This window comes from Microtus oregoni, unplaced genomic scaffold (assembly GCF_018167655.1).
Source record: "Microtus oregoni isolate MIOR12 unplaced genomic scaffold, Mior012 000009F_ref0000495, whole genome shotgun sequence".
NCBI lineage: Eukaryota > Metazoa > Chordata > Mammalia > Rodentia > Cricetidae > Microtus > Microtus oregoni.
This window is the reverse complement of record NW_024543068.1, coordinates 18655496-18671107: the sequence shown is the minus strand read 5'-3', so window position 1 is coordinate 18671107 and position 15612 is coordinate 18655496. Positions and strand designations below refer to the sequence as shown.

General features: G+C 43.1%; 2 protein-coding genes across 9 annotated transcripts in view; both read left to right on the top strand.

Moving 5' to 3' along the window:
* The window catches only part of Fam71d (family with sequence similarity 71 member D), a 37570-nt gene extending 24149 nt beyond the window's left edge, over positions 1–13421 (top strand). The window contains exons 5-7 of the mRNA XM_041658656.1: positions 11668–11821; positions 12429–12584; positions 13317–13421. Of these exons, the coding sequence (XP_041514590.1) occupies positions 11668–11821; positions 12429–12584; positions 13317–13421 (415 nt within the window). The remainder of the gene's footprint in view (positions 1–11667; positions 11822–12428; positions 12585–13316) is intronic.
* Positions 13422–13625: 204 nt separating this feature from the next.
* Positions 13626–15612, top strand: part of Pals1 (protein associated with LIN7 1, MAGUK family member) — an 86376-nt gene continuing 84389 nt past the window's right edge. For 4 of the 8 annotated variants that reach the window (XM_041658228.1, XM_041658230.1, XM_041658231.1 and 1 more), the window contains exon 1: positions 13626–13803. The gene's annotated coding sequence lies outside the window, so the exon portion shown is untranslated. The remainder of the gene's footprint in view (positions 13804–15612) is intronic. The other 4 variants (XM_041658235.1, XM_041658234.1, XM_041658232.1 and 1 more) reach the window with 3 other exon arrangements.

The window sequence follows — 15612 nt, the reverse complement described above, 5'->3', positions numbered from 1 at the left end:
CTTTCATCACTGCTAGAGTCCCACTCTGTTTCCTGCATTGGGTGTTTTGGGGTAACTGATGAAGCCTGTACTCTTCACATATCTGTGATCTAACTGAATACTTTGGGCTAAATAGTATTTATGGAGTCCATAATTTGTCAATACATGATATTAAGTGACAATTTACTGAGTGTCATTTCCAACCAGATTTTTAAGAAACTCCATTTAAAGGAAACCATAAGGCCCCACCCCATGGGCATAGAGCACTTGCCCATGCTGGTGAGTGCAAGACCCTGACTTTAGTGTCCACATCCCCAGAGCCAAAGAGGAAAAGCCAGAAACCATAGACAATCCCTCTCTGAAGAATGGTTGTATTCTTTAAAGTTTCCACTTAAGGGATGGGCAGATGGCTCTGCAGTTCAGAGCACTTACTTGTCTTGCAGAGGACTTGAGTTCAGTTCCCTGCACCCACAACACAAGGCCATCTGTAACTTCAGTTCCAGGGGATCTGACACCCTTCTGGCCTCCATGGGCACCAGACATGCATGCATGTATGTATACATACATATACATACATGCAGGCAAAACACTCATATACATTAAAAATACAGTTGTCGATTATGTACTAAAGCCTGCTGGTTGCTCCACAGTAGGCTTCTCATGTACTATCTCAGCCAATCTGCACAGGAATCCAGAGAGGTCTGCTCTTTCCCGTGGTTACAGATGGTGAAGCAAAGCCTGGAAGATATTTGTTCAAGGTATACATAGAAAATGGTGGAAATAGCATTTGAACATGAGGAGCCCTATAGCCAAGCTAAAAGAAACCTGTAATTCACAAACTCGTATATATTTCCATTTAACAGTACTCCTTTAGGGAAAAGTCCTTTACCCGTTCTCTTGGCTCACTGCCCAGGGATTTGTCTTCCTTTACCTGCTGATCCACAGATGGAAAGAATTTCTTTTCCATCTCCACAGGAGGAAGAGGATCTCCATGAAATCAAGAAGAGGAGACAACTACTGGGGACGTGTTAAAATCTGAAGTACACATAAACACTTTGCAATTTGGAAGTGACTTCCCCTTATAATCTATTTCTTAGATATAGATTGTCTGTGACAAGTTAGGGAAGACAGTCTTAACTGTGACTGGTTATTACTAACAAGAGTTCTTCAAAAGACTGGTATATAGGCACCTTAGCAAAGAGTTCAGAAGATTCTTACAAAGCTAAGACATTCTTATCAGATGACCAAAGAGAAATGAAAAGCATGCTCATAACAAGACATAAGTTCAAGACAAGGCTTATACACAAATGAGCACACTGGTTTGTTCATAATAGAAAAAACTTGGAAACAATCCAACTGCCTATCAACAGATGAGTAGCTAAACAAATTGTGGTATGTCCATACAGCAATACCACTTGGCAACCAAAAGAAACAAACTAGTAATAAATACTTCAACACAGCAATCATAGAAACATGTTGAATAAAAGAAGTCAGGTAGTAAAAGAATACACGGTGTGATTTAAAAGATTTGGAAAACAACTCATTTATGAGATTGGTCAGTGGCTCTCTGGGGCATGGTTGGCTAGGAGGGCAATGACTGGAAAGTGATACAGGGAACTTTTGGAAGACAGAAATATCCTATCTTTTGACTGGGGTCATATATATATATATATATATATATATATATATATATATGATATTTTATATATATCATCAGTGTATATATTTTCCAATAAAATATTTTAAAGGGAACAAGTTTGATTTCATATTATATCTTTTGACAGTTGGTTTTTAAAGTCAATATATAATTACACACTAAAACAATGAAGTTCTACAGTTTGGATCTTGAATGGCCCCCAGAGGCCCATCTACTGAAGACTAGGCTTCTGGCACTATTAGGAGGTAGCTGACTTTCAGATAGTGGGGTTTAGTGAAAGAAAATTAATTAGATCATTGCTAGTTGTGGAGGTTGGAATGAGAATGGGCCCCACAGGCTCATCTATTTGAATCCTTGGTCTCCAGTGGTGGAACTGTTTGGGAAGGGTTAGGTATGGCCCATTGGAGAAGGTGTGTCACTAGAGACTGACTTGAAGGTGTCAAAAGACCAAGTCATTCCCAGTTTGTTCTCTCTCTGTCTCTGCCTCCTGCTTGTATTGGATTAAACAGGCTCTCAGCTACAGCTTCAGTATCATGCCAGGCTGCCTACTGCAGTGCTCCCTTCCATGATGATCATGAACTTTTAACCCATGGAACCATAAGCCCAATTAAACACTTTCTTTGCTAAGTAGCCTTGACCATGGTGTTTGTCACAGCAATAGAAAATTAACTCAGATAGGGTGTGCCCTTTGAGAGACTATTGTGACTCTTTTCCCTTCCTCCTTTGTTCTTTGTTTCCTAGTCACCAGGAAATGAGCATTTGCTTCACATCTCCTCATCTCAATGTATTGTCCTGCCACAGGCCTCAAGCAACCACAGACTGAAACCATGAGCCAAAGTTTATGTTTGTGTTTATTTTGTTATAGTGAAGGAAAGTGCACACGTGTGCACCTGCGCACATATAACCAGTGGTAGAACCTAGCATGCCTGAGGCCCTAAGACCACTCCCCAGCACCACTAAATAGAAAGATAGCATAGTTTTATTAGGCTTAAAAGGTAATAGTACACCTACACCCAAACCTACTTGCTCTTAATGTCTCTCGCTGTACTGTCAGGGGTCTGTGACACAGAAAAAGTGCTTGCTTATCTGTTCACTCCTGGAATGCTGCCAGCATGGCAGGGAGGAAGGGGTCAATTCCCAGCCTGAGGTTTCAACTTGGAACACATTTCCCAACAGCCTGCTAGTGAAGAGCTACAGAAGCTACGCACTATAGCACTATATGATAACCAAATGAGTTTTTACTGCTTTTCCTTTAGTTTTGAATTAGCATAAGAATTTTTAACAGAGGGGATAGGGAGATGGCTCAATAGATAAGAGCAGTTACTGAAAATGCTAGATCAGTTCTCAGCATCTACATGGTGGTTCAAAACTATCCATAATCGAGATACACCTACACCCAAACCTACTTGCTCTTAAGGGACCCAGGGACTTGAGGGACCCAGTATCTGCTTATGGTTTCTGCAGGCATCAGGCACACATGGGGTACACAGACATACACGTAGAAAAAAACTTTCATATACATATTATCAATATATATTTATATTTTGGTAGAGTTTATGTGGGAGTTTTACTGAAATAAAGGGAGTGGGGGAGGGAAGAGAGAAAGAGAGATAGAGATACAGAAAGAATGAGGAAGAAGAGGAAGAAGAGGCAAGGACCAGCCTGCCTCTTCAGAAGAGCAGTGGGAAAGAGCACAAAAATCTTTTTTGAAACCTCATCACTGGTGTTCATGGTAGTGAAGCCCTAGCATTCGGATCACTTGAGTCTAGGAATGTATTAGTAGGGCGTAGAAAGATTCTGTCTCAAAAAAAGAGATTTATTTGGGGGACACTTATTCCTTTAACCATATCAACACATCAGAAATGTAGAACTTAGTAAACAGTCTCTACTGCTAATAAACAAAACCAAACAATTTCTGAAGGAAAAACTGGGGCCAAAGGAACATACTGAAGCTATCTAGAGACTAAATCTGAAGACAGAGAAAACTGAATTTTGAATTTGAAGGTTTAAATGCTTAATTGGACTTAGGATACTTTTTGAGAAAGTGCCATATCAAAAATGCTTAGCAATGGGTGTGATCCTGTCATGGAGTGTGCCATTTTCCTACATTACTCATGAGAAAGGAATGGTAAAGATTTTCTGCAAGACTCATAGTTGACAGCTGGGTGGAGTTGGCAGATGATGTAAGTTATTTACATGAATGCGGACAAAAGAAAAGATTGTGATAATGGTCTATATTATTTGATTTTTTCTATATAATCCCAGTAGTTACTTGCTCAGAAGGGAGTAAAATATAAAATAATATCCCTCAGGAATGGGTGTACAGCTTAGTGGTAAATTTTGTCTAGCAAATACAAGATATAAAAATAAATCAAACCAGATGACCAACCAATCACAAGCTCCAAATATGATCACAAATACTTGATATTTCCTTAAGGGCAGAGACTACTCCTTTCACTTGACTATAGGAGAGATTTAGTGACTAGCTCCAGAGACTAAATTACAAAAAGGCGCATGGTTTCTGTTCTGGTTACTCTCCTGAATCCTTGGTTCTGGGGTGAGAAGGCTGTTGCCACCCAAAGAGAAAGCCAAATGACCAGGAAATGGTGCCTGCAGTAAACAGCTATCAGAATGAGCCTTCTTGAAAGACACCCTTAGGTCTCAGTCATGCTTCCCGATGTCTCAGCTGCCACCCTGATTTATAACCTCAGGAGAAGCCACCCAGTGAACTTGGTCCAGTTTCCTGACCCACACAAACGGAGAGATTACATTTGTGTACAATAGTGAGTCACAAATCTATCCCTAATTTTACTGCCAGAACTTGTCCTGTCTATATTTTACATGGACGCTTCAGATGCTTTATGAAATAATGCTATCTGTCCATGTCTTCATTAAAGCAACTCATGCATTTTATCAAGATTTTGTGTGTATTCATTCATATATACACACATATATAATCTAAAAGGAGGGGGAGGAGTAATGCATCTATTCTCGGCTGTAGCCATGTTGTTCTCCATCTCCAATGCCCTTACCTGAGATGAAAGAACTGAGAGACTGTTCTGCTTTCCTGTGTTTGCTTAAAATGTCCAAGAGGCCTAAAAGCTTTCTCTAAGTACTTGTTTAGTTAAGCCACGGCAGGAGCTACACATTGTTTACATCTACTTGATTTAGATAGATTAAAGTCCCAAGCATGCTTTGAAACAAACCTCCAAAAATTACTCTGGAAAGAGGAAAAGGTGCCCTTTCCCCAGGGAGCAGAAGGGGGCTCTAGGGATAAACAGTTCTACAGGGAACCACTTGGTTGTTCTTGGTCTCCCACTTCACCAACAGGCTTATCAGAACCTGGTGAGGACCAATCCCTGCTGCATTCCTTCTGGGGTCTCTCACATGGGAAGGTTAGGACTTCCTGTGAGAAGTCTGTAAAGTCTACTATCACGTCCACTGCAGAGTTTTAACAAGTTCTAGGTAGGTTTGCTTCTTATACCTGAGTTGTAATTTCCACCGAAAATTCACACTGTTAGCCTGACTTCCCGTAGTCTGTTTCACGACAGCAGAGCTGGCACAGTGACTGAAACTTCCCCCTGGATGCCCTTAGAGCTGTTATATTTTAGAAACAAGACAGCTCAGCTTGTCAGACACTTGTAGAAGCTCTGGAGCTAAAGCTAAGTGCAAGTCATTAGTCATCGATTCTGTCTTTGGAAGGGACTTTGGGTTGCTAATTCTTGGCTATACCAATTAAATAAGGAATTATAGTAGTTATAATAACCCACGAAGCATAGCAATGAGGTAAGAAAGTACAAATAGTTTTCTTTATTTGCCATTGTCTACCCTATCCACCTCCTGCCACTTAGATGAAAGAAACAGGAGACAGAAGCATTCACCCCCATGCAGAATTTTCTTAAGAAATGGGATAATCATAAGCTAAACACAAGACAAAACTGAAGTTTGTCTCTGACCATCATCTCTATTTGACCTACTCATGTCTATGTCGTTCATTATCTATTCAGTAAATATTCATTAAGTCCTATCTATGTATCAGATACCATAACAGACATGTAGCAATCTAAAAATAGATAATAGTGAGTAAAATAAAGTCTTTCTTTCTATAAAGCCTACTAGTATAGTTTGGGGAGACAAGATAATAAGCAGTACATCAGGTGGTAAATAAGTATAATGAAAATAGAGTAGTGGGGATACAAACAGGGAGTACCAGGAGACAGCTGAGAATGGTTCTGTTTATCTAGTGTGGAACAGGCTTCACTGAGAACATCTGAAAGGAGACCTAAATGAAGTAAAGCAGCCTTGTGGAGACTACTTCAAGCACAAGAAACATCAAATGCAAAGGCTTTGAAACAGAAGCTGCTGGAACAGGAGGAGCAACAGGAACAGCTCTGTGTTTGATGTAAAATGAGAAGGGGAAAGGGTAGGAAGAGCCGAGGTCAGGAAAATAAAGATCATACTGACCCAGAGAGTACTGAGCAGCAGGATGACTTGACTTCATCTTTGTTTAGCTTTCTGGCAGCTACACTAAGAAGAAAAATACTGATGGGAAGGAGGCTACTATAATCCAAGCATAGGATTGGTTTGGAGAACCATGGGATAATGGTTTGGAGTACACTGGAAACAGCAGGATTGAAACCTAGATAGCTTTTTCAAATAAATACTTATGTATTTGTATATGTGCATGCTGCCCTTGCATATATGTGACAGTAAACATGTAGAAGTCAGGGGACAATTTTGTGGTACCTGGATCTCTCCCTCTACCATATGCATTCCAGAGATCAAACTCTGGGTGTCAAGCTTGGTGGTAAACACCTTTATCCCTGAGTCATTTTCCTATGGGCTAAGTGTAATGGATTCATTAAATGCTGCAGGTCCCCCAGCGGTGGCAGTGGGCAGTGGGTCACAAGAGCAGCCAGTCCCAGGCAGGGACGGAAACGAGACCAAGCTGCAGATCTCTGAAGGCGACTGGTCCTGGGCAGGGAGCCATGCAGTGGGCGAGAGACAGATGGATAGGTACACCATGCAGAGTGAGGTTGGATATTTATTTAGTGGGTTATGGAAGGGGAAGCGAGAAGGGGGAAAGAGCAGAGAGGCAGAGAGGGGGGGGGGAGAGGGGGGAATGGAAGCTGCTTCTTCAAGAGGGAGATGGAAAAGGAAGGAACTCAAGCTGGAAGCTGAAGATCAGCTTGCCTCAGCAGACAGGGGAGGGAGTGGACGTGGCTTGTCTCTTGGAGAGACAGGATAGACCATTGCACTGAGTATCTTCTGAAGGTAGATATAAGAAAATCTCATAATGGATTTTATGTTCATGTGAAAGAACACCTGAACAAATAGGAACTAGACAAAATCATAATTTTCACATTAAATTTTTAATGCTTGTTAGAATTTCTACTGAAGATGCTGGGCTGTCAAGTGAGTATATGATTTGCAGGTTGGGTAGAACTCCAGACTACAGGTATATTTGTAGTTTATAAGTTGAGTGTGTTTAGATAGTATCTGAAGCCGTAAGATCAGATGAAATCATCAAGAGAGTAAATAATAAAGAACATGATGATAGGACCAGGTACATAGCTCAATACTTTACAAAACAACAAAAAGCTCGGAGAAGAAAATAAAATATTTACCCCAGATAAAGTTCCAAACACACCACTGCCTAACATTAGCAAAGTAGCTAAGATTGGAAACACAAAGCATGGAAAAATACTGGGTATTGCTTTTGTTGTTATTACCAGGGGAAATCGGGTTCCCTTTGGGATTCTTAGTCTCATTAATAAAAGAATTTAGAAATTGGCTCAAAGGGAGCTCAAGGAGAATTTTAGTGGTGTTAAAGGGAAAAGCACTGGTTAGCTGCAAATCCTTGTAGCCACCAGGAGCAGATGGGGAAAAAATCCCGCCTTCCAAAGTTAGGTGTGGACCAAAGGTGGGTTTCTGAATCAGGATGGGCTAGTGAGCCAGAGGAAAAGCATCTAGCCAGCTGTCTTTTGCTGCCAGCTCCCTCTTGTTTGTATTTTGGGGCTTTGTTTCACATAAATTCTATTCACAGGTGATGTCAGGCTAAAAAAGGTGTTCCAGTCTTCCCCCAGAAAATTTTCTTTCACGTGCTAATCTCCACGTAGCTTCTTTTGTTTCAACTCTCTTATCACATTCCTGCTGCAGGAGATGAGACCTAGAGTCTCACACCACCTAAGAAAGCTCCTAGCTAGGCATTGTTTTGGGTTTTTCTTATCTCTCTGCCTTTCCCAAGCTAGTGTTAACTTCTGGGTTCAAATAATCTCCTTTCCTTGGCTCCCCAAACAGCTGTGACCATAGGCCACACCACCATGCCAGACACAAAAGCTGTTTGAAGCAGTCATGGAATTAAATTTCAATGAGAAATAAGTTCGCAGATAGAAGGTTCAGGTCATACATTACTCAGACCTATTCAGACATTCACATATTAGCATGAGCTAAAGTAATAGCTGATATTTTTCATGCAAATGAAACAAATTTGATTGGGAAATTGATGAGGAAAAAATGTAATTTTGCAAATCTCTTTTAAGGACAGTTGGCTTGCTGTTTTGAAATTCAGTCTTGAACATAGCATAGCTTCATCAAAAAATTTCAAAGTTCCAATTTTACCTACTTCCTCTCTCCAGAATAAAATTTCTCATGGAACATGCTTTATTTAGCTAAACATGCTTTATTCAGCTTGACATAGGGCCACTAAGAAATGTCTAAACAAAAGTGTGATGAATGACTTACATCCTATACATCTTATACTGGGGTAATTTCTCATTTTTGTTCTAATAAATTCAGACTTCTATTCTCTGTGTACTTGTCATTCAAATTCAGACAACGGTTTATGTCTGTTGTGTTTAAAATATGAAGTGTTCCCCCAAAGGGTCATGTGGTAAAGATTTGGTCCCCAGATAGTTGGGGACAGTTAAGAGATGATTGGAGTTGTTAGGTTTTGAGCTAAGGGCTAATCAGGCCACACCTACCTGCCCTAAACTCTTTTCTTACCCAACTTTTAAAGGGAATGGGAAACTTCTTATCTAAAGCTTGTCTGTGAATCTCTAACTCCCTAACAGGCTCCCCAGGTGCCCTGATTCCAGGACAAAAGCAATATCCTAATTCGATTCCCACTTCCTGGAGGAAGTTTAAAGGCTCAGACTGTCAGACATCAGAGGGCTACTGGTATAGGGGTATACCTTAACTAAATGTGCCTTCATGGACATGACTTCCCCTACATGGACACAGTCACTCATTCCCTCCCTGGAATGCAGGATCCCTCCCTTCCCAGCCACCAGAGAATCAAAGGCAGTCTAATTGCCAGAAGTACTGTGACAATTCCCTCTTCCTCAGAGACCTAGGAGAAAAGACCCCACTCTGCCTCAGGAGCCCCAACAGCTCCTGCCACGCTGTCTGCCTATCTGTGGCTGGGAGCCTGACATCTCAGAGACCCTGCCATAGTGTTGTCTGTCTGTCCGCAGCATTAGTAGCTCTTTGATAAATCTCTTACCCAAAAGAACAATCTGCCTCAGTGTCCCTCTCAGATCCCAACCCCGAGACAAGGTCAGCTTCATCAGTGGATTAATGCATAGAATGGACATTACATTGAATGGGTTATTAGGAGGTAGGGCCTGTTTGGAAGAAGCCACTGGGCATGTGTCTTTGAAGGGAATCCCTTCTTTCCAGGCTGGTCACCATCTCTCTTGCTCCGCCTTCTGTCCTGCATGATGTGAGCTGCTTTCCTCTAATACACGTTCCCACATCTGTGAGTATGGACCCAAAAGCCAGGGCAATAAATCATCATGGACATAAACTTTGAGCCCAGACAAGCCGTTTCCTGTGTTTCTCAGACACTGTAAGACAGGGGTGAAAAGGGACTAATGCAAATGTCTATTTTTTTATTTTAAATTTAATTGATGAAAACGGCATATATTTGTGATATATAACATGTTTTCAAAAATGCATATGTTTATAGACTGGGTAAGCTGAGCTAATTAACATTTCTTCGTATGCTTTTTTTTTGGGTGAGAACCTTAACATTTACTGTTTTCAAGTATGCCACAAATAATGAACTATGGACACTATTTGTACAGTAGATCTCTCACACTTGCTCCTCCAGTCTAACAGATTTTGTAGCCTTTGATTCCTCCCTACTTCCCCACTATTGTAGATATTCTGACAGCAGTTTATTCTCTGTCCCCAGTCCTACCCCCAGTTAGTTAGAAAAGCTCCTCTTGACAAGAACCTTATCTTTTTTTGTTTGTTTGCTTTTTGGTTTTTTTTGGTTCCTTACTTCCATCAGCCATGCTTTCTTACTGTCAGTCTTCCCCCTACTGTGAGAACTGCTCCAGGACAGAGGCTAGCAGCTGCTTCAGTTCCTATAGCACAATGCTTGCTGCATTGGAGTGTTCAATTACTTCTTAATGAAGAGTGAACATTAGTTAAGGACAATTCATTGAACGATACTGACCTGAACTGAATGAACTGATGCTCATTATAGACAGCGGAACTGTTTAATATTCTTAGTTTAGAAACAAATTTGTTTTTACAACTTCTTTGTTTTTTGTTTTACGACAATGAATTTGTGCCTTACTCAGTGAGCATTCTGATTTTAAATTATATTATATATAGTTCATACAATTAAAAATGAGTAAAGAAGCCAGGCAGTGGTGGTGCACACCTTTAATCCCAGCACTCGGGAGGCAGAGGCAGACAGATCTCTGTGAGTTCGAGGCCAGCCTGATCTACAAGAGCTAGTTCCAGGACAGTTAGAGCTGTTACACAGAGAAATCCTGACTATGGATGCACATGGTTTTTTTGCTTCCTACCGCTAGGAAAGCTAAGGATTTCAGGTTCAAGGCCAGCCTTGGCTATATATTGAGTCTGTTTCAGGAAAAGAAAAAAAAAGTGTTTAGGCAACTAATTCAGTTATTAAACCTCTTTTTCTAGTACAAAAGTAACATATAATGTCCATGGTTAGTTAAGGATTTCAAAGATAATGATAAAACTGAAGAATCTTGAAATCTGAGGTGTAAGATTTTAGACTTTCAAAATTGGCTAAAATACAATGTTAAGATGTTCCCGCAAATTTAAAATAGCATGGCATTTTACTAATCTAACATACCAGTATGTCAGCAAGAAGCAAGTTTACAGAAGCAAAAGCGTGGTTATCGGAATGCGGCGGGGGGCATGAAAGGTTTCCTCTCTCAGCATGGATGCCTGGCAACAATCATCCTGTTCCTATCTTATAGCTAACCTGCTTTGTTGACATCCTATCTTATTGACATCTTGCCTTGCAGTCTTCCTATCTCTATCTCCTGCTCTCTCAGGCACATGGGATGTTCTTACGGGAGCAGGCTGGCTGCTGATCCGGAGAGTTTTTTTAAAACAAACAGAACGTTCCCCCGGGAGCATGCTAGCTGCGGGTTTTGAGGAGGGGGTCTGTAGGGTCTTTCACTGGCAGATGATACAAGCATATATTAAGACGAAGGAGGAGGAAGGGTATTTGCTATGGTTGTTCCCCTTCTTACACTAGATTTTATAGTTTGACTTTCTCTCTTCATCCATAATGTTCACTTTCAGATCTGCTAGGGTGACCCAGCAGATGGACAGTTCTTCAGAGAAGGATGAACAGTTCTTCAAACAGGATCGACTGCCTACTTTATTTCATTTTGGGAAGAATGCTATATTGCCTTAACTCCCATGCCATCCATTAGACACCACTTGCAGAAGCTACCAGCACGAAATCAGAAACAAAAACTACCTTACATTACGAATGAGAAAATTTCAACCCAGGAAGTCTCGTCCCACATCACATCCTACAACTCCAGTCACTTTGCCTGAAACTTTTATACTTTCCACTCTTCCGGCTACTCCTTTAATGCACCCGAGACCAGTAATTAGTGTGATGTGGGGGTTCTGGAAAAAGTTTTATTCACCAAAGAATAGATTTCCTATTTTCCATAGTCTCCTTTTTTTAAAAAAAAATGAAACTACCTTTAGGAGGTAAAGGAATACAGTTTGTTCGTACTTTGCAGAGGTTGTGGGCGGCCGGGCAGCCAGGATGAACAAGCGGCTCCTTGCCACATTCTGAGAGCAGCAGCAGTCTATTATTTCACACTGATTGTGGTCATCATGTTATCAGAGTGGAGCCTGCAACAGTTCCCTAAACATCCAGGGAAGCTGGACAAGGTACCTAGCAGGGGGGTCATTTAGGAGGAAATGTTTCGGAAAACTGCCTGCACCAGGCTATTGGAAGGCATGAAAAAGGATACACTCTAGGGGGCTGGAAAGATAAGTGGGTAAGAGCATTGGGCACTCTTGTAGAGAACCTGGGCTCAGTTCCTAGCACCAGCTGTCTATAACCTGAATGTCAGGGAATCCAAAGATCTCTCCCGGCCTTACCAAGCACCAGACAAGGAGGTGGTGCATGACGTAAATGCAGGCAAACACTCAAATAAACAATTATAAATACATCTTTTAAAAAAAAAAGGAACACTATGTAGAGTGACCTTTTGCATGAAAAGCTATACCAGTGGTCCAACCCTCAGGCAATGTCTGTAAGCATCGCTATCAAGGGTGGAAAGGGAGGTGTGCCTGGGCATCTCTAGTGGACAGAAACCACGGAGTGGCTCCACACCAAGAGTAAACTAGCCGAAATGTCAATATTTCCAAGAGAAAAAAAAAAAACAACGTTTTGGGAACTAGAGGCTTTGTTACTCTGTGTTTTATGTACTTAAAAATGTAGGGAAAAATGTCAACACACACTAACCTTTTGTGTACGTCTATCCGTTCCCAGGAATTTGGAGACAACGGTTTACTTGCAGTTCACAAATTCTCACTTCTTTTTGAAGACTATGAGCTAAGAGAGTTCAGTTACATAAATTTGGAAGTTGTCCATCTGTACTCAGCGTCCACTGAGGAATGTTCGAGAGAACGAATGCGGTCTTTCGTGGTAACAGAGTTCTGTCCTTGGTTCTGTCTTACTAAACACTAATGAACAGAATGCAAATAAGATTTGAGGTTGACGATTCAGGAAGGGCTCCAAAAAAGATGTTGAGCACCTGAACTGACGGTGTGCTTAATTCAGAGGAGGACATGGTGTTGTTCCCTGAGGACACTGAAAGCCTAAAAGGTGAAAAGGGTAAGTTTGTGAACAGACGGGAGGGGCCTGGGGATATAGGGAAAGATGCTTAAAAGCCACGGTGGGAGGAAATCAACTCGCATACAAGAAGGCATTAAGGGAGAGTTGTCTATGCCTTGTGCCCCTGAAGAAAACTCAACAGGCTGAAGCAATGGATTTTGGCTCAACAGAAGAGGTTTCTGCCCAGAAGATAGTCTGTCGGCTCCAAATCCAGTTCCTCATGAACTCGCTTTCCTAGCACTTTTGGCGCCCACCCTTTCCAGACCGTGGCATAGGCACGTCCTGACAGCATGGTCTCGCACTGGGTACAGACTGGCCTATGCAACTCCAGATCCTCTCCGGAGAATTCTGTGACAACAGCGGAGGCCCTGGGCATCAGTCCCGGTTTTCAGAAAGGAGTCGTCTGCAGGATCAGGCAATTCTGTGGGACCTGATTCAAACACAACCAGGTGTTTGAGTCATTTTTTTAAGGGAGTGTCAGCATTTCTGTCGTGCCTGACACGACAAGAGGAATCTCTTGAGAGGTAATCTGGTTTTCCTCAGCGAGGAGGTGGGCTGAGGGAACTCCGCAGTCCGGGCGAGCGCTTTGGAGTTCGAGGCGCGGGAGTGCGCGCGGCCGAGAGCCCGGAGCCCAGAGCGGACCAATGAGCGAGCTGTCTCCCCGGAGCCGGCTCCGGATTGGGCGATCCGGTCCAGCCTCTCTCCGAGCCGTGGGCGGGCTGCGCCGGGAACGGCCTGGGATAGGCGCGCCCGCTGCGCCAGAGTCCCGGGGGCGCGTGCGCGGTCTCGCGTCAGCCGCGGGGGCCGGTCTCGCGCGGTCTCGAGGAGGAGTTGCTGGCGACGGCGGCGACGGAGGAGGCTGGCGGTGGGGAGGGGGCGGGGACTCCGGGATTCCGAGGTCTTGGGGGGCGGATCTGGAGTTTCTGGATTCTTTATCCCGCGTCTTGAGGCGTCCGGCCCGAGGGTTGTCGCCCGGGCCGCGCCGAGGAGCGACCAGGGCGAGCGGATCGGCCGCCACCGGGGCGCGGAGGTAAGGGGCGGACCCGCGGCCGCGGGGCTGCGGCGGTCTTGATCAACAGGTCCCCGGGAGCGCGGCGGGGGAGGGGCGGCGGGGCTTGTACCCCACTCTCCAACCCGCCGCACCGCGATGGAGACCCAAGCTGAGCCCAGACTCGGTGGTGCCAGCCCCAGCTTTTGTCCCCCGGAGGATCGCTGTCCGCGCGGTGTCGGTCCCCCTTGGGCCGGGGTCGCAGCTCGGCGCGGTGGCGGGCCACTCGGACGAAGTTACGGGGGGCGCGGCAGGGAGTCGCCTCGCCGCGGCCAGGCCCGGAGTCCCCAGTCCCGGGGACTAACCCCCCCCTTTCCCGGGCGGGTGGCGGAACCAGCCGGGGAACCACTTTCCCGGGGAAGACGGAATGCAGCCAGCGTTCCTGTGCCTGAGTCAGCTCCTGGTGTTCTGCTACTCATTGCGTTCTTCAGATAAACAGTTCCTGCTTCCTTGTGTCCGCTGCTGAAGAAAGCCCGGTGTCCATAGTGCTTTCTTAAGCTTCCAGGGAGGTTGTTCAGTTGAACTTTGGAGCCTGTAAAATGGTCGCAAGTCACTTTCAATGAAAGCCGCCTGGACAGATCTTTACTGCAAATTATGTAACTTACTAAGGATAGCTCACCTCTGTCCAGCTGATTGACACACAGTAATGTGTGTGGAATTTAGGTTTCGGTCGAAAAGTTTTCCAAGACCCTTTAAAATGAATGCAGTAGCTAGGAGGGTTTTTAGGAGTGTGTTAGAGTTTTAAGAATTTAGATTCGGAAAGCCAGTGTGCCAAGAATTCTAAAGTTTTGATTTAGCGGACAAGGTGAAAGGTATTTCTAGTTTTAATAGGGCACTATCATGCTTTAATGATAGTATTCTAATTATCCTTTTAAATTATGTCAGAAATTAATAACCTGTTAAATTTTGCAACAGGAACAAATTATGTGATGTGTTGGTATCTTTGAAGTATAAGTATTTGTGGTAATGAAAATTAGTAAATACTCTTGAATATGAACTTTTTTTTTTTTTGGTTTTTCGAGACAGGGTTGAATATGAACTGTTTTATGGGGGTCCTGTGGACACGATTTCTTGTTTGAAGGGTCATGCTAAACGGTTGTATCAAGCTAACGTTAAAACTTTAAGAGCTTTATAGGTAAAACAGACAAAATATGAAGAGATTGACATTTTTTTAAAATTGAGTAGATTTTTTTTCATGAATAACTAAAGGTCATCACCTTGAATTTGGCAAGTAAAGTTATACTCACAGTGCTTTAGAATGCTAAAGTAGATGAGAGAGTTAATAAACTCCACCTCAGGGTGATCCAAATCGGTATAGTAGCTTAGCTATCCATATCATCTTCTGAATTGTGGTTTTTTAAAAAAAAAAAATTATTTCAAATTATGTGTTTGGGGTGGTATTTATACGTGAGTGACAATGGAAGCCAAAGGTATTGGATCCTCCTAGAGCTGGAGTTAAAGGCTCTCATGAGCCACTGATTGTTGGTGCTGGGAAAGCAGCTTGGGTCCTCTGCAAGAGCACTCCTAACTGCTGAGCCCTCCAACCCCCTGTACTGTAGTCTGATTAAAAATCTCAGAAATTGGAGAGGTGGCCCAGCAGCTAAGAGCACTCACTGCTCCTGGGAAGAACCCATATGGCAGCTCACAACTGTAACTCCAGTTCTAGAGGATCTGACGCCTTCACACGGACATACATGCAGGCAAAACACTATTGCACTATAATAAAAATAATTAAGTCATTCAGCACACACACACACACATACACACACACACACACACACACGACACTCC